This window comes from Ananas comosus, linkage group 4 (genome assembly GCF_001540865.1).
Source record: "Ananas comosus cultivar F153 linkage group 4, ASM154086v1, whole genome shotgun sequence".
Lineage (NCBI taxonomy): Eukaryota > Viridiplantae > Streptophyta > Magnoliopsida > Poales > Bromeliaceae > Ananas > Ananas comosus.
In genome coordinates this window covers 13,144,692-13,163,319 of record NC_033624.1, presented here as the reverse complement: position 1 = coordinate 13,163,319, position 18,628 = coordinate 13,144,692, and the positions used below count along the sequence as shown (strand labels likewise).

Below are 18,628 nucleotides of genomic sequence, written 5' to 3'. Positions count from 1 at the left end.
TCAAATCATTGGGTGTACAGTGACTTCCAAATTGAGAAAGCTTGCTAATAAGACATAATAAAAAAGTTACAATATCTTTATGAGAAATATAGTATCTACACAATCAATGAAGAGGGAACTAAAAAAAAAATGGCCTTACAAACTTTACAATTAAGATGAAGTCCACTACCTTCGGATACCAATACTCTAGAGCCTGAAAGAACATCTTGCATATCCACTTATGTTACATAGCCAAGAACAAATTGTCTTCAAATTATTCAGCAGAGTTTGTGCAAAAATAAATTACAAATTTATTTTTCTGCTTCCTGTAACCTGTTGGTTTACCTGTTGGTTTACAGGGGCTTCCATCTCACCATCATGCTAGGTTTACATCTGCTTGTATCTTTCCATCAGCAAAAATTAATGAGAAAGCAGGAAAATTTCGTCAAGTTTCAAATTGGTCCACAAGTTTTAAATTGAACATTCAACAGCCCCAAACTTTTGGACAATTTTCACTTTAGCCCTTTTCATCATCTACTGTTAAGGAAAAATTTAACTCCTGTACCTGGTGCATCATATCTATCCAAGCCATCCATCCAACAGCCCTTGATCTCATATCATATTTTAATCCCTATCAAGTATCAACCATTAAATTGTAGCCTTTTGTCAACTTAGAATTTAAAGTCTAACTAAAAGTACGAGATGGATGAAGGGTCAATCGATTCTGATGGGATGTCGATGTATCACGTATGGGTGATAATTTTATTTTCACTCCATAATAGATGATATCAAGGGCTAAAATGAAATACTTTCAAACCTCAAGGGGCGTTAAATGTCCAACTTACAAAGTCCAAGGCCAGAGTGAAAATTGACGATAAGTTTGGGCAACATTATCAACTCCTTGTTTTCTTTCTCTTTTTCTTTCCAAACAAGCAGGAGTGTAAGAGCACCAAAATCCTCAAGCCTCTACTTTGACGGCAACATCCAAAGCATCACTGTTGTTTTGCTGAGCCCACAGCTGCGCATAACGTCCTGCTTTTGACAAGAGAACCTCATGTGGACCCTGTTCCACTACCTTCCCATTCTCCAAGACTACAATCTAATAAAACAAACAAAGTGAAGGTGGATAATTAAGCAAAGTTAGGCCGGCAATTCAACTGTTAATAGGCAAATTGATCTATGCTTATATCAAATCAACACCAACTTAAGATGACTACACTGGTCAAGCCTATCTTTGAGCAATTTACTTGCACCATCAACAAAAAGTCAAGCTGATCACATGAATTTGTAAAGTGCATCTATAATTCTGAAAACAAGTGTAATGGCCTAACTAGCCCACTAGTATTAGCAACTTTCGGGCCCTAGAACACCGGCCCAAAATACTAGAGCCAGTCCTCTATATGGTCCTCCAATTATACAACATAATCGGATGTGGGACTGTTTGTTTATGAGTGTGTAACATGGATAGATCTCTATATGGTGCTCCAATTATACAACATTATCGGACGTGGGACTGTTTGTTTATGAGTGTGTAATCCCTCAACCATTGCTAAGGGTGGACAACACAAATTATTGGTCTAATTTTAGGGTCATGCAACCGAATAGTGAATACAAGCTTTTGAAATTATTATTGGAAATGAAAAGAGTCCACAGCCCAGACCAGGAAAAGAGGATACATCTTTGTCTAAGGCACAATCAGAAAGTGCACAAAAAAATTTCAGATAGTTTAGGTAGTAACACAAATGAGAATGAAACTACTATTCAAGCATCTCCAATCAATAGGTGTAGCAGAATAATAAAAGAATCTCTGTTGCAAATAATAAAAACAATTGAGATACTCCAACTAAGCAATAAGATTAGCACCTTATACAACAGAATAGTATTGCCTACCTCATCACATTGCATTGCTGTTGTAAGCCGGTGAGCAATAAAAATTGAAGTGCGATTGTGCGCTAAAGTCTTCAATGCGTTCAATATTGCAGCTTCGGTTGTGCTATCAAGGGCACTAGTAGCTTCATCGCATAAACTTGAATATCAAAAAGCACAAATACAAGCATGTCATTCAATATATTTTCCCCAAGATATTGAAAAAGAAATTAATTTTACCTTACTTTCTTGCTGCCGCGTTAATAGACAAGATGAAAGTACTTTAACACTAAAATTATAATTACTACCATAAAACTTCTTGCTTTAAAATGTTGGTTTTCAGAAGTACAATGAAACAATCCAACAACTTGATGAAAGAACATTAAAATATTTTACAAATGAACAAAATAATTTTCTACAAAATTAAAGAACGATATGAAACAAAATCATTGTTGCAACCCATGCATTGCACGGGTCACTTACCAGTTTTACCATAAAGCAAAAGGTAAAAGACACATTATTCCAGCAACAATTCATCATCTAGAAAAACCCGCATAAACTGAGTTTGACTTGAAAGGTGAAAAACATTTCTAAGATAATTAACACAACAAATATCTCATCTCAAACGAGTTGTGTAGGTGGCTATCTAATTAACACAACAAATGCCAGAGTTTCTTTCCTTGAGAGAAAGGTAGCCTACTACAGTACTACCCCCTTCATTCATTTTTTTTTCTCTTTTTCAATAAATAAACTTGGCAGGAAATGTGAATCAACTAAGCTTTAAACTTGGGACCTCATGTGTCAACCATCAAGTCCTTTGCCACTTATACTAAGGACAGTCGGTCAAATGCCAGAGTTTCAATACAAGAAAATTTCTAAGCACACAGGGACTACCAGAAAGGCTATAAGGCCAGCTTGAGAAGAAAAAACTACATATTTAACCTCATGGAACAGCTAAAATTCTGCATCCTTTTCCTATAAATGGGAAAAATAGAGTGCAAAAACATAGCTGGAAAAGGTAAACATCTGACTTGTTGGATTGTTAACCTAATACTAGAAGCACCTCCAGATGAAATTAAGGAGTTCACAAAAGAAATCTTATAATCTTAACAGTTCCCAAAGGGATGTGACAAAACAGCATATGATGCTTATAGTATATATCCTAATCTTCATTTTACAGCAAAAATTTTAACTTCAAGCATCTCTCATTTTGAACTCAAACAAATAAAAGATTCATAAATACCACACCAAATATATCTCTTTTCTTTTTGTTGCATACTCTGAATCTAGCCATTTATGGCAATCAATTAGTTGAAATAAATGAAGCATTACTCTACAGCTCAAATAAAAAGCACTTACAGAATTGAAGGTGCCTTCAAGAATGCACGAGCAAGCGAAACACGCTGCTTTTCACCACCACTCAACTGCAAAATTAGAAGAATGGTTTGTCTCAGATTCAAAGATTAAAGAACTGTTTAAGTACAAACAAGTCCTTATTGCCTCAGTAGGCACTACATACTAGCATTTAAAAGATTCCAACAGATAAGCTAACATAACACCAAAAAAGTGCAGTGCTAAGCTAACATCAATTTACGAAACTTACTATTAACATAAGGTAAACATTTTGTCAACCTAAGTTTCACAAAGAGGTAATGCAATATCCATTATCAATAGCAGTAATCCTCAAATGAATACTGCAATTACGGTGATGTGATGTATAGCTCACAAACTAATGCCAGAATTAATTCATTTAGATCTTGTTTTGGTGTTGTTGCCATTTTTTTGATTTTTAATCACAAATTCTTTGCAATGGAGTGTGGGGATCGATCATGAAGTGCCTGAAACCTATACACCCATTGGCTCTGCCTGGCAACAAAAAACAAAAACACGGGTTTTTTTTTTTTGCTTATTTGGGTTTTGAAGATGCCCTTTTGCGTCGTAACTGGGTTGCATTGCAAGCTAGCCGCATCAAGGCCACCTACTGACACTTCCAATCATATAGAAACACTTAAGACTACATTATCAGGATGTCTACATTAACAACACTTAACGGCACTTCCAGTATTTTTACGTTAATTTAAGATTGCATATCAAAGTAGACTAAACAAAATTTCATTTATGGCAGCTAATATCCATAGTTTGAGACATTATCTCTACTGCATCATTAACAAGAATTACCACTTTACAGGCTCTTTAATTTCTTTTATAATAAATCAGCAAATAATTTACTAATAATTACTTCTTACCTTTAGCCCTCGCTCTCCAACAACTGTTGCATACTTTTCTGGAAAGTTCATAATGGTATCATGAATAGCTGCACGTCGGGCAGCATCAAAGACCTAAACAACAATATATCAACACAACAATATTCTCACCATAGACTTAGATCATAATTGCTAAGAATAAGTCTAAATCACCAACCTCTTCCTCTGTTGCCGATAGCCGCCCATAATGTATATTGTGAAAAATTGTGTCATTGAAAAGTACCTGCGAAGACATTTGAACTTGTCTGTCTGTGAACACTCGAATAGAAGATCATTCTTACGTTGTCAAAGAAAAATTCAGTAGCCAGAATATTTCAGAATATGAAGCTAGCAGATCAATGCTGGTAAATATTTTACATGACAAGACAGTTCCATTGACATGAATAGAAAACATACACAAAACCCGTTGGCATTACATCCATCAACACACCGCACGTGAGAATTAGTTTCACAGCTTGCATATCATTAAATAAAGGCATTCGCAATGAACTCAAAAGAAATGGTCAAAAGATGGGAACGCTAATAATGGATATGTCGATACCAAAACCCAGGTTAAAATCTCTGACCCCCTCTCATGATGCTAAATTCCATGTTATTCTAATAAAAATCAAATCTTTTACTATATAGTTATTGAATCTAACAGATAATCTAATACTATTTTGAGACATGAGAATTCATAACGATTAACTCCATTATGGATTTATTTATATATCTTCAGCAGTCAGTATCAAGCCTAGGAAAAAGATGAGGATTATAATAGGCGAATTGTTAGCCAACATATATCTTGTAGCTGACCCCGAATAGACAGGACTAAGGGCTTATTATAGTTTGTCTGGATTTTTTTTTTTTCGAGACTGTAATGAGGCACTAAACAAACAAGAAATTAAGATTATGAACTTTCACGTCATTTATAGGAAAAGAAAGATATTCAAATAAATATATATTCAAGTACTTTGGAACTTACAGTATCCTGTGGCACAACACCAATACACTTGCGAAGACTTTCCAGGGTAACATCTCGTATATCCTGACCATCTATTTGTATCTGTGGACAATAATAAAGTTAGATTAGGAAGAAAAACAATAACACAGGATTAAGATTTTTTTTACATACAACAGCCAAATGACAATAATTTACGGCTTGTTGATAATCACCAAGTTGTTTTATGTTTTCTTTTTGGGTACCTAAACTATCTCTGAAATATCAGAACCATGATTTTTTTGTCACACAACTTTTTCAAAGAATGATTGCATGTCATGCGATTGCAAACTCATCAACAAGGATCATCACAAAGAACAGCACAGCAATCACAGACCAATTCATGTTCCGTATCAAGTAACAGAAAATCAAGAATTGCCTCACAACATGATTCTCTAGCATATGTTTTACACTACAAATATAATTCTGTACTTAATTTTATCTTTGGGTGACGCATGTAGGCCTAAAGAGAACCTCAAGCCTCGAGGAATTACTCCCCCATTTATAAAGGGTGGTCTACCAAGCAATAGAAGGATCTGGAACCACATTATATGGTATGCAGAGAGAAAATATTCCCAGGTTAAAAAAGAAAGAGATGTAAGACTACTAATAATTCATTAAGATAACAATGTATATAATATATCAAAAGAAGGTAAAAGCCTTACAGATCCAGAACCTGTGTCGAAAAACCTAAAAAGCAATCTAAGAATAGTTGATTTTCCTGCACATAAAACTAGTGATCAGTATACAACCCACAACCATATGGCATTTAAAGATTTAGAGAGTCATAACAAGAAATTCTAAAGCAGTCATTTCAATACAATGAGAAGTTTACTCTATAGCCTTAACTAAACAAGGAATAGGAAAATTAGAAAAAGGAACAGTGAATTTTCAGCTTAATGCACAAATATAGACCATCTGTATTTTAAAAATCTAATTCTCCTCAAGGGGTTGGGCAAAGTACTATCATGATACCACGCAATACTGATGCAAATAAAAAAAAAAAAGAAGAAGAAGATTTATAACATTATCATGATATCACACAATACTAATGCGAAAAAAAAAAAAAAGATTTATAACAACTACATTTCCTGCTGAAAAACAGCATACTTAAACATTCAGAAGAAACTATTTCTAAGAAAAACAGGAATGATATGTATATTACAAGCATGTCATTTTGATTCTGACAGCATTTAATCATAAATAAGAAAAGTGCAAATATGGAATAGCACTTTTCGTCCAAATGAAAGGTAGAGTCTTCCGATATATATATATATATATATATATATATATATATATATAGAGTGAGGCTACTATGCTATCGGAAGCACGGAGCCTTCCGTGCTTCCAGCTCGTTTTCGATGTTGCGACTTTCGAATCGTCGATCGGCTCCGTTAAACTTGATCTAGAGTATTTGAAGTACCTAGAAAATAAATTTTATGATTTTACGATATCATTTGCCTAGTGAACGAAGGGGCTCAAAATCAACGGCTGAAAATAAAAATCTTATAAAATATAATAATATGACATTAAAATTTTAAATCAAAGATATTGATCTTGTTTTATATAGTATAAAGAATTTTCTATCAAAATTTCACATGATTTAGATATTTCTATACTGTTAAACTTGCAAACGGCTCACTACGGCCATTAAAATTTGTTGATTTTGAGCCCATTCGATCACTAGGCAAATGATATCGAAAAATAATAAAATTTATTTTCTAGGTACTCCAAATACTCTAGATCAAGTTTAACGGAGCCGATCGACGATTCGAAAGTCGCAACATCGAAAACGAGCTGGAAGCACGGAAGGCTCCGTGCTTCCAATAGCATAGTAGGCTCACTCTATATATATATATATATATATATAAAATTGAGCTAGAATACTTTTAGAAGCACCAACCCATTGGTGCTTCTAAGTTTCTAGCCCTTGGATCTACTCCTTAATTACTAATATCCCTTGGATCAAACACTATTCCACCTACCACCACGTACCACCATCATCTCAACCCTACATCTCTCCATCCAATGGTTAAAAACAAGGTTTCAAGTGCCGTGGAACGGCGGCGTGCCGTTACATCCTTGGCACGGTACGGCACGGGCACGCTTGCGTGCCGACACGTGGCACGCTTGCGTGCCGACAGATACGCACGACCTCCTACTGGCACGTTTTGGCACGGATTTATTTAAGTTTTTTTTTGTTCCAATAAGCTTTTATAATGTTATTTTGAAAGATTTAGATAAATTATTATTAATTTTTGCTATGTATAGCTTATTATACTCATCAATTAACATGCATGTAAACATTTTGTATATAAAGTACAACTATACTTGATGTAGAATAGAAATTAAAATTCTTTTGTTTTTATTTTTTTTATTTGAAAAGTACAACTTTACTTGCTGTAACATTTGAAAATTCTTTTGTTTTTAATTTTTTTAGAATTTAAAAAATTATAACAGATAAAATGACAGAAAATTTATTTTTTTAAAAAGTTTCAAATCTATTATGATTCGATTAGGAGATATGTATAATTAGAACAACCAGATAGTACCGCATTATATCTTATTTTTTTTTATCTTTTGAAAAATCTGATCAATGTTGGTTTAGATGGCAGTCGATATTTTGTTTTCCTGATCATCGGAAAACTTGCGGTGCGACCAATTTTTGACAAATTATATTTTGCGGAGAAAAAATGAATGTCAGTGGTGGCTACGGGCCGGCAGGTGTGGGCTTTGCCCCCGCGGATGGATCGGATTTTGTCAACTATAATTTGCTTTTTATTGATAATGAAGTTAAGTTTAATTTTAATTTTAACAAAGAAAAAAGAAAATTCAAAAGAAAAAGCAAAAGGCAAAAAAAAAGAAAAAGGCTCAGCGCAAAAAGAAAAAAAGAAGTTGACAAAAAGATAACACAATGTCAAAAAATAGAAAAGTGAAAAAGGAATATAGGTGGCGAGGCGGCGAGAGGCTTGTTTATATCCCAGAGAACAAAAAAAAAAAAGCAAAACCAAAAAAAGCCAAACAAAAAAAAGAAAAAGAAAAATAGGGTCATGCAGCACAGTTGCCGCGGCACATGCGGCGCGTGCGCTGTCCGAGCGGCACGCGTTTGTGCTCCGCAGGCACCCGGGGGTCCGAGGCCCCCCCCTCCCCCCGTACCGTGCCCCCTTCTTGGAGGGAGTACGCACGCCGTAGCGCTACGGCACAGGGGGCGGCACCTTCATCTTGGTTAAAACTAAATCACACCCCTTGGCGTTTTGAGAGTATCTTAGCTAATCTTAGACACACCACCAACAAGTGTCTGGCTCAAGCTATCGCTACACCTAAACACTTCGACTATCAAGTTTTTACCATTAGATCAATCTCTTTGACCATTTTCACCGTCGATATACTATTCAACCACGCGACACTCAACCCAAGGGACTACATCATAGTCATGTACATTGTTCATCAAGAGCGACAACTTAATAGCACCAGATGACTTGTCTGATTATAGTATTCTGCCTAGCTCACTATATATATATATATATATATATATATATATATATATATATATATGCTTCTTATTTTCCTCTTTCTGACAAGAAAAATATGCTTTGATATCAGGGAAAAACAGAGAAATGAACCAAATGATTGAGCTCACCACTGCCACTAGTTCCAACAATGGCTACGCTTCTTCCGGCTGAAACAGTAAAAGATACTCCATCGAGAATCGTCCGTTCTATCAGGTACCTGAAATTCAAAGAAGAGAATAAACTAAGGTACCATTGAGGAATATCATCTATGGTAGATATCAAATTAAATCAAAAGTAGTTACATTTCCAGATACAGGAACAACTGCGAATAGATGAAATTTCGTTTGTCTCAAACCAACGAAAAATGCTAGAAGAATATTAAAGGGAGCTCACTTTATCTCTCTTTGGCCCATGTGTGGTCCGAGACACTAATGACTGAAATGGGGAACAATAAAATAGGGCAAAAGGAAGACTCTTCTGTTTCATAGAGACATTAGACGGATTGCACGACGCAAGTACCTACAAGGTTTTTTGTGCAACAACTCACTTCATTCTTCCATTGTTTAAGATAGTCGGCAAATAAATTCGTTGAAGCTACAGAGCATGATGTAGATGTTGTACCGGAAGGAGTATAGCAAATGCAATCTCATGCAACCCACTTGTAAACATCAGAAACTTCTTTCCACTAAGAAGCCAAGATGAAGGGGATAGGGAGAAATGACAACAATGGGCAGAGATTTGTCATCATCTCAGATAGCATTATCAATTCATCAGCATTTGTTCATAATTTGTTCTTCATAATTTGTTCTTCTTGTCAGATACGTCACACTAATTTTGCTTTGTTCTTGCCTTTGTTCCTTGGTGTAATTGGGATGACAGAGGCAACAGATGCCAAGCAGATAGAGTTAGCATGTTCAGAAAACCACTAAATCCTGTGACAGGATATTTAGTGTTTTCTAAATGGAATTGAAAGAGCGGTGTTCCAGTCCTGGGTAAACTACAAGTACATAAGGCATAGGCATTGCATGACAAGCACACTGCAAAGCCACTCGCAGTCTGTCTTTTAAGCAAATATAAGCAGATTGAGCATGATATGCCTCCAAGACTAGCCAACATACTTTTTGATTTATTTATTTTTTTTTCAGTATTATGTACTTCAGAATATCTACATTACACGAAATGTGAATTTTAATGCACATAACATCTCAATGCCCAACGGCATATTGTGTAGGTTTGATCTATCAAAGCAGTTCAGCAAGAAGTACAGCACAATCATCTAATTGGAAAGAGGGTAAAAGTAAGATAATGAAATGAAAAAGAAAAGACAAAGACCAATTATCATGTAATTGCAAAAGAAACAAGATTAGGCCATTGTATCTCCTCATATTTAAAAGTCAAGAGAGATAATAAATGATCTGATTCATATTTATTCTCAACTCTCAAGAAAGATCATGTTGTGGGAAACAATTCATTTTTCTTGCCAAAATATTAGAAAATTGTTTTCTCCCAAATGATGCGAAAGCACCAATTTTTATGTCAAAAAGAAAATTAACCCAGAAAAGAATTTCCGTGGTACCTTGAATAACAGAAGTCACCTAAAAACAGAGCTTTCAATGGGTTATCAAAAGGCCTGATTTATGTTGCAAAGATTTTTTTGCAAAAAGTAGTCAAATCTTGCGGTCCACAAAATAGAATACAAAACATTAAATAAAAAAAGACAGAGGCTTCTAAATTGGACTGCTTATGTGACGCCACATACAATACTCCCCCTACATGGATCAAAGAAATACCAACAAACAAAACGAAACAAAGGTAGAGAGAACACGATGAGAATTGCAGATATTCCAAATGCAGTGGAATAAATAGAAGCCAAAAGAAGCAGCTCTAACCCAAAATGCACATTATCAAATTCAATGCATCCTCCTCTAAACTGTAAAGGTACTGCATTCTCCTTATCTTTGACTTCAGGCTTCTCCTGCAAAAGCCATCATCGAAAGAAATGTAACTCCTCAGACAACAGTAAGTAGATAATTTACAGTGGAATTCACGTATCATCATGTAATATAAGTTATCATGGTAGCTAAATTCTCTCACGCACGAAAGAACAATCAGAGGCAGCACTGCTTTGATAAGTTCAAGTACAGCAGTGGCCCATGTGCTAAGAGCTTAAGCAGAGATTGGTTGAACCATTAAAGAATACCACGTCATTCTCAGGAGGAGAATATCAAACATAATGAAGAATCATCTGAAATATTGTAACAGAACCTCTATTATCTGTAACTGTTTAATGCGAATTTAACGTGATAATGCAATCACGAAACTAGACATTCTACTTCGCTTGATATAGAGTTCGTACTGAATTCAAGACAACAACTATAGTCGGATAATAAATGGATAAAGAAATCCCAATGATGATAGCCATGAGATTAACCTCAAGCAATTGAAACATGGACTTCATATCTATAAGGCTCTGCCTTGTTTCCCGGTACACGCTTCCAAGGAAATTGAGAGGTACTGATAACTGGAAAAGAAGCCCATTGACCATGACCTAGGAAGTACAAAAAGATAGAGCCAGAAGATAATCAAAAAGGTGAAAATTGCTAACTGCAATGACTAGCATATACAACATCACTAAAAAACTATAGCAAAGCAAAATTCCAGTCACCCACATTCAAAAAAACCGTAGCAAGAACAGGGAAACAAAGAATGAATCAATTTAACTAACCAAGTAGCAACTTCTATTGTACCTAGTTCTATGAGTAAATGTGCCCTAAACAGAAAGGAGTTAATATAACTAAACCAAATAAAAAAGTCTTATCAGAGAACCTGTGTCCTCACTCCTCAGGACTTCAACATTGTTTAAAGGAATGTAACAAGACATCCACAATTTTGAGGACAGTAAAATGATTAGACTGAGGATAATAGTGATGCAAAATCTTTACATAAATTTTGAGGAATGTAACACTATAAATTTTGAAAGGAATGTAACAAGACATCCACAATTTTGAGGACAGTAAAATGATTAGACTGAGGATAATAGTGATGCAAAATCTTTACATAAATTTTGAAAACTAGATGCTAGGAAAGTAATCTCTATATAGAAGTTTGGTCACACAAGAACCCTTGAATTGAACGTAGAACGCTTATCAACCACAGAATTAAGAATTAGTTGGCAAAATATAATAATACAATGTGCATAAAATTCCGGCAAAGACTATAGCAAACATCCAAATCAAGACTAAAATTAGAGAAGAATTACCAAGTCACCAACTGTCAATGCACCACTCATAACTCCATATGAGCACAAAACCATCGCAGTCGATAAAGCCGTGCTAAATATGACATTTTGGCCAAAGTTCAAAAAGGCAAGGCTACTTTGAGTTTTGAGCGCAGCATCCTCGTACCCTGCAAAAGAGCAAATATAATTGTTTGAGAAAGAATAAGTAGAAAAGAGCGAAATGTTATGCATTGAAATACTGAAATCTCAAATATAGTTGTGCAGGCGGTTCTCTTATATACCCCTGTAACATTATGGAAATTCCATATGGGATGCACTGCAATGCCAAAATCACAAGTACATCCCACTGCAATTTCAAAATACTCAAATCTCCAACTTAATTATGATTCCTTACAGTAACAGGTGTTAATGAAGCTACACAAAGAAGAGACACAGCAACCACAAACAAGCCCAAATACTTAATTATGTTTCAATGTTTGTTTCATCTTATTAAACATGGTATCAGATCAAGAGGACCTAAGTTCGAGTCGCACCAAATTCCTTGTTCATTTAATTTCCTCACATTAGCTTAAGCTTTTGGAGAAATGGTTGCTTCATATTATTTAACAATAAGGACATCATGATACACTTTATGAAAGTTATAAGAAAGAGAGAAATATGGGTTTTCAAGGAAAGAGCTAGATTAATTCTTCGTGATGTAAAAGAAAAACATTGCAGAGGACTCTTATTACAGTCAGCATTGTGTCACTGTGGTTTTGTTTGGTTTCAAAATAACCTCAGTTTACATGACTGGTTACTTTTCTACACAGACAAAACCAAAGCAGAAAAAAAAACACTATAGAATATCCTATCAGACTGTTGACGAGAAGATGCACCATATATACTCACTTTTTAAGTACTTGTCGTATTTTTGAACTTCAAAAGCTTCATTGTTGAAGTACTTGACAGTCTGAACAAAGAACAATTGCTATAAGAAACTGCCAGAACAGTAGAGCGAAATAGCAGCCGCTAAACAAAAGCAGAGGATAACTATAAGGTAACCTCATAATTCAACAGAGAGTCAATTGAAACAGTACTCGCAGCATTATCAGCTTTATTCATGGCTGTCCTAAATTTAGTGCGCCACTGCCATGAAGAATTTATAATTAGGGAGATAATTTTTGACAACATGGAAGCAAAAGCAAACACAAAGCATCAATAATCAATAATCAATTATTAAATATTAATCTCCAGATAGAGGCAAACGACAGAGGATCAGAAGCAGGTTATTAGTGAAGCATCATACCTGTGTTACAATCAAAGTGAAAGCAACATATGCAGCAACTGAAACAGAAGTGATCCAAGCAAAAGTTGAGCCGAAATTATAAGCAAGAATCCCAGAAACCATAGCGATCTGGAAAAGTATACAAATCACGATAAAACAAGAAAATAAAGCACGAATACAGGGCTCTAGGCAAGAGATAATTATATTACTTAAAAGAAGAATGGCAAGCCTAGGACAGCACAAACTTCAACCAGCAATTAGATATACCTCCAGTGCTGTGGGCACAACATTGAATACCATTTGTGACAAAATATAATTTATTGCACGACTTCCTCTATCAATTATACGATTCAGAGCACCAGTTTGCCGGCTGAAATACAAAATCAAAAAGCAAAAGACTAACATCAGTACTAAATCTCATTAAGATTCAATCTGTACATCATTTAAAAGTACTTGTTGCTATTTTCAAATTCACAAACCCATTTTCCAGTTAATATTCATGTTCATCAGCAATTTTTCTGCTTACTAGTGAGAAGTAGATCCATGAAAAGACTCTGTTAACCTTGACTGCATTGGTAAGTACTTCAGTATGCTCTCTCGTTACAACAGAAGTAAAAGTAAACTAAACTAATTTCTAGAAAAATATTATAAAGGGTATACTTCAATTTACCCTGCCCTATGATTTGGCCCATACGCAGTTTAACTCCAGTGGTTTACAAAGTCGCACTTAGATGCCCCGTGATGCTGTTGTTCTTATGATGTAATCTGCCGTTAGAAACCCCATTATCTTGTTCACATGGCGGTCAACGTGTATTATGAAGACAAAAACTATTCTGTATGTGCCAATTCAATTTTTTTTACAATACTATACTGAATTTCAAAGCAGCAGCTGAAACTTGTTAAAAACAGTATCAACTTAAGTCATCTAAAAGGTAAATGCTTAGATAAGTGTTGTTTGTATTTATAAACAACATTGTATACATAAAATCAGAACTTATCTTGCAAAGTTTAAGACACAAATGACTGGGGCAGGCACAGCAGCATCAAATCTTTATCCAAATTAACTTTGCAACAAAATAGTGTATCTTTCCCTTAAATACCTTAAATGATACCGAAGATCGAGCTCATGCAGATGTGCAAACACCTACAGGGGGAAAAAAACCAAAAAAAAAAAAAAACTGTTAGAACCCAAGACAGGAAAGTCAATGACTGCAGTGAATAAGACTCGAACTTTGAGCTAGCAAAGTGAAGGGAAGATTATAAGTACATACTCTATTAGTTCAAGAGAAGAATGTTTACATGATTATATCCAATAACTTAAACTCAAATGAGAATTTAAAAGATAAAACTTGAAAAGTTCATGAATTATAAATCATCTGATGAAGAAGTCTAGTATGCACCTCTTTCCTAGTCCTAATGGTATCCAAAAATTTTTGGGTTCTTGCCACCATATCATAACAAACAGACAAGCTCCAAAGGATATCTGGAATAAATTTTCAATCATTCTGTCCCCAAAAAACCTGCTAGTTACAGAGTTCTAAACATATACAATAGCCATCAAGAAGTATAAACTAGCTTACCATGAAAAGGTGGGCAAAGACGAATTCAAATCCTAACAAAATCATTATTGATTTAAAATCTTTCTAAAGCTCATTTTAGACCAAGAACCAGTACGGCGACGGAAAAAAGTAACTAAATCTTCAACTACATCCCTATTCCTTAAGTATATACCACAGGTTATGAGAAAATACTTCAACCAAAAGGAAGTGATCTTCTGCATAACTTATCTACAACTCTAAAAAATATTCAGCCAAGTGAAAAATCCAATGCCCATGGAAGAAAGAATGTACTGCACAAAATGCTAAAAAAAGCTAAAAAGTGACTGCTCTTACATTCCAATCATCCAAGCCACATACATCAAAGTGTTAAGAGATAAAATGGAAAAAGGAGGGGGAGAAAGCCAAAGCAGCCAGATCATTTAATCAGGTGAGACAGCTCGAGTTTGCCAACAAAAGACATAACACATTGTAGAAGTTTTCAAGTATGAATATTTGTTGGTATGTATCCCGACTCTTGAGATCAAGTTCGGCCCTCAACTCGTAAGAAATCCTTCTACAAATAAGGAAAACAAGTGCCACCACAAAACATAGAATATTCGCAAGTCCATCTAAAGATGTTCACAAGTATGAGAACCAAAGTAAAGATCTGAAAGAGCATTAAAAACCTTCTCAAGGAAAGAGAGAATTAAATTTACCTTCCTAGAAACAGCTCGAATGACTCTCAATGCAACGTGGGAAAATACAGCATTTCGCAACTCTATGCAGCAAGAATTTAGCACGTATTAGAGGGCTAAAAACAACCAGAAAAACTACAAGTATCAACACCCAAACCCTTTAAACTGGACGAAAAATGTGTAGATAATAATGAAACTAGATAGCTAAAAAGGATATCCAATTACCAGTGCAGGCTGATGCCCCAGATCGTGCAATTCCATATCCAATCAAAACAGCTGCTGGGCTAACAAATAAAGCCAAAAGGGTAGAATTAGCATTGGTAAATGATGCCATTGCAGTGTCAGAACCAGTGATCGCTGAAAGCCAATCCACAGCAAGCTTGAATAAGAAAGGTACTTGAACATTTATAACCTATGGTTGGTTAAAGAAAATATTAAAAATATTAGATGAGAATTTATTCACAGAAGATCAACAGCTTCACAATAATTTAGATTTAAATCCAAGAAATACATGAAACAAAGCACAGACATCAGAAACTTCAGTGACCAATAAATATATCAATTAGACAGATGCTGTCACAAAACAATTTAAGCACAAATTCAATATAGCAAAAACAACAACAAAAAAACACAGAGAATTTAAAAATTGATAAAAAGTTCATTGACGATTCATATTCACTAGTCAAGAAGTCATAACACATATCTAAGATGGGTTCTTGATGCAAGATGAATTCACTTAAAGAGTGGATTTTCGCCATACGAGCTTCATAGCTCACTGAACTTAGGAAACAGAATAATACTCCAAGTAACTGAGGATCCTGGGAAAATGTTAGCTCAAAGCAAATAGTTTATGTATCCATGACTAGCTTGCGAATCCACTTATACACTGCCTAGAGGACTAATGCTTCACTTGTTTACATGGGAGTCTCTCCTAAAATAGCCTTAAGTTCTTTTGTTGTGATATGCAGTTGCACGGTGATTTCAACATAGAGCCTAAGACAGGTCATGTGAAGCTCATATGTTGCAGATCAGATAAGTTGTTAATTATGTCAATAGCGAGGAGAAAAATGTAGGACAATTTTCATATGCTGCATAACACCAGAAAGCACTACCCAGCTAACTCGCGAACTAAATCTACAGTTTAATTTTGAACAGGAGCTCCTTTCATGCCTATAAATTGAACATTTTGAATAATGTTCTTCTATTAATTACTAACGAATGTGTAAATCCAAAGCAGTGATCATGTAATATCATGACTACAGAAATCAAAAATAAGAAAAAATGCACAAGAAAGGATTATTTCATAATTTTATCTTGAAGAAGACTGTTTTAAATGTATAACAAAGTACCTATAAAAAAAAACAAATCTAGAAAATGATTAACAAAAAAGAAAGAGGTAACACAATCACTTCACTGCCAACAGCTGGGTGCTACAAACAAACATTAAAATAAGTAAATAAAACTATCTACTTGAACCATAAAAAAAAATGATAACTACAACGGGCCCAAGCATGCCAAAATGATTCGGCAATTGCGAAAATTGTTCGTTTCATTATTAAAGATACTATTGTTTGGCTGACATTGAAAAGAAAAAATTAAATTAAAAAGTTGAGCAATCTAATGCCCTGATAGGAAAGAGACAAAAAAGGTGTAAATCTTCTGCTCTCACCTTGGCACCAACCAGAAGAGCCAACGACAACAGCACCCTCAAACGAAATTCAAGGCTGTCAAACGACCACAAGTGCTTCGCAAGGTTACGAAGTATCTCGGTATCTGCTATCTCCTTGTCCGCACCCTTTTTGGCTAGTTCATTTTGTACTTTACTATTAGAAACTGACATTTCATTAGCAGATGTCGAGAACAACGCATGGCCTTTTTGCAAGAACCTCTGTTAACAAAGAAAACAGGGATAACCATCATCAGAAAAAGTTATCTTCAAACCAAATAATTTGACTGAAACAACAAAAGTAAGAAAAAAAATGCAACCTAGTCTGAGCACCACTCCTATAGAACCTTCTTTGCTTTCTTTTTCTTCCGAACTTCCTAAAATCACTTTCATTAATCATAGCCTTACGCGTAAGGCATAGCATAGCATTAATAAACATTAAACTATTAAATCTTAAATTGAAAGGATGCTGATATACAAATCTTGAAAGAATGATGATATGATGCAATTTTCAGCACAAGAGAAGCTTGTTCTTTACATACTTGAATTCCAAGATCATTTATCAACAAAGCGATAGACACGTAGTTGCAAGAATTTGAATTAATCGGAGAAAATTCATATTTGACGAGCACTTAATCTATAAGAAAGAGAGCCAAATGCACGGCCTAATGGCGTAAATAATCATCGAATCATCAACACGGAAACAAAAGGAATACAAGAACTACTCTTCAGAAAATTTAAACAGAGAAACAGAAATGTAGTACCAAGTCTCTGGAAGGCCTGCTCCCATATGGCGGAGAAGAATCGGGTAAAAAGCAACTGAAACGCCTAAAAGATCCACCATATCTCACAGCATCCATCCGACTCCGTGGAAATAAAGGAGATTCGCCACCAAGAAGAGGACTAGGGTTCTTGAACCCTCGAACCCCACTCTTTACTCCATCGTCCCCGAAACCACCGCACCGTTTCGCATCGAGAGCACTGGCCGAGATCACATAACGGTCGAATCGGCAGAGGAGTACTTCGCCGCCATCGCGGCCGCATCGGAAGAGCCGGCGAGCGCCGAGGCACCTAGAAACGGCCCTCATCTTCGCCGGCGACGGTCTCCTGTGGTAGGAGGGGACCGGGACGAGGTCGAGTCGCCGGAGAGGAGGACGATACTTGGATCTTACGGTTTGTGAGAAAGAGGGAGAGGGGCAAAAGTAAACCCTAGTAGGAGACGGAGGTTGGAGGAGGGAGACGAAGACGAAATCGGAGGAGAATCTCGCGCGAGAGCTTTTGGGTTTTTTATTTATTTCTTCTTCTTCTTTTTTTGGCTTCTTTATTTCCTCTGGGATATAAATGCGGCGCAGAGGTAGTGATCGCCGAAAGATCGGCGCGGAGCACACGCCGAGATCTTCTTGCGGAAAAAAATAAAAACAAAAAAAAAACCTTCGGTGAAAAGGTTACAAAGCGTGCCACATTCAATGAATCTGGTCAAATTCATTTATTAAGTACTAATTATTATACATTTAATTTGATAACTAAACACATTTCTTTTTCATAATATTTTAATAAATTATTAATATATTGATGAAATATATGCAAACTAATTAAGACTTTACACAAAATAACCACCAAGTTATAC

General features: G+C 35.4%; 1 protein-coding gene across 2 annotated transcripts; it reads right to left on the bottom strand.

Moving 5' to 3' along the window:
- On the bottom strand, positions 56–18,398 carry LOC109708484 (ABC transporter B family member 25, mitochondrial). 2 transcript variants are annotated; one of them, XM_020230249.1, is made up of 21 exons: positions 17,766–17,881; positions 17,322–17,378; positions 17,005–17,223; positions 15,561–15,747; positions 15,357–15,418; positions 14,203–14,246; positions 13,370–13,472; positions 13,124–13,231; positions 12,880–12,963; positions 12,727–12,787; positions 11,860–12,005; positions 11,032–11,148; positions 10,490–10,575; positions 8,729–8,817; positions 5,754–5,809; positions 5,074–5,154; positions 4,267–4,332; positions 4,092–4,184; positions 3,205–3,269; positions 1,870–2,005; positions 56–1,078 (listed from the first exon to the last, which is right to left on the bottom strand). In XM_020230249.1, exons 3-21 carry the CDS (start codon positions 17,173–17,175, stop codon positions 938–940), a joined length of 1,896 nt encoding a protein of 631 aa, XP_020085838.1. In that variant the 5' UTR covers positions 17,176–17,223; positions 17,322–17,378; positions 17,766–17,881; the 3' UTR covers positions 56–937. The 2 variants fall into 2 exon arrangements, with proteins under 2 accessions (XP_020085838.1, XP_020085837.1); XM_020230248.1 differs by lacking the exon at positions 17,322–17,378 and having other exon boundaries at positions 17,766–18,398.

What these genes read in the sequence shown, in the direction of transcription:
- LOC109708484 (XM_020230248.1), bottom strand. Translation starts at nt 18,089, where the DNA reads ATGAGGGCCGTTTCTAGGTGCCTCGGCGCTCGCCGGCTCTTCCGATGC. An exon ending in CTCTTCTGGTTGGTGCCAAG is followed by an intron (nt 15,748 to 17,004) that starts GTGAGAGCAGAA and finishes AACCAACCATAG; the next exon opens with GTTATAAATGTTCAAGTACC. An exon ending in TTTGATAATGTGCATTTTGG is followed by an intron (nt 8,818 to 10,489) that starts GTTAGAGCTGCT and finishes TTTGAATTTCAG; the next exon opens with GTACCTGATAGAACGGACGA.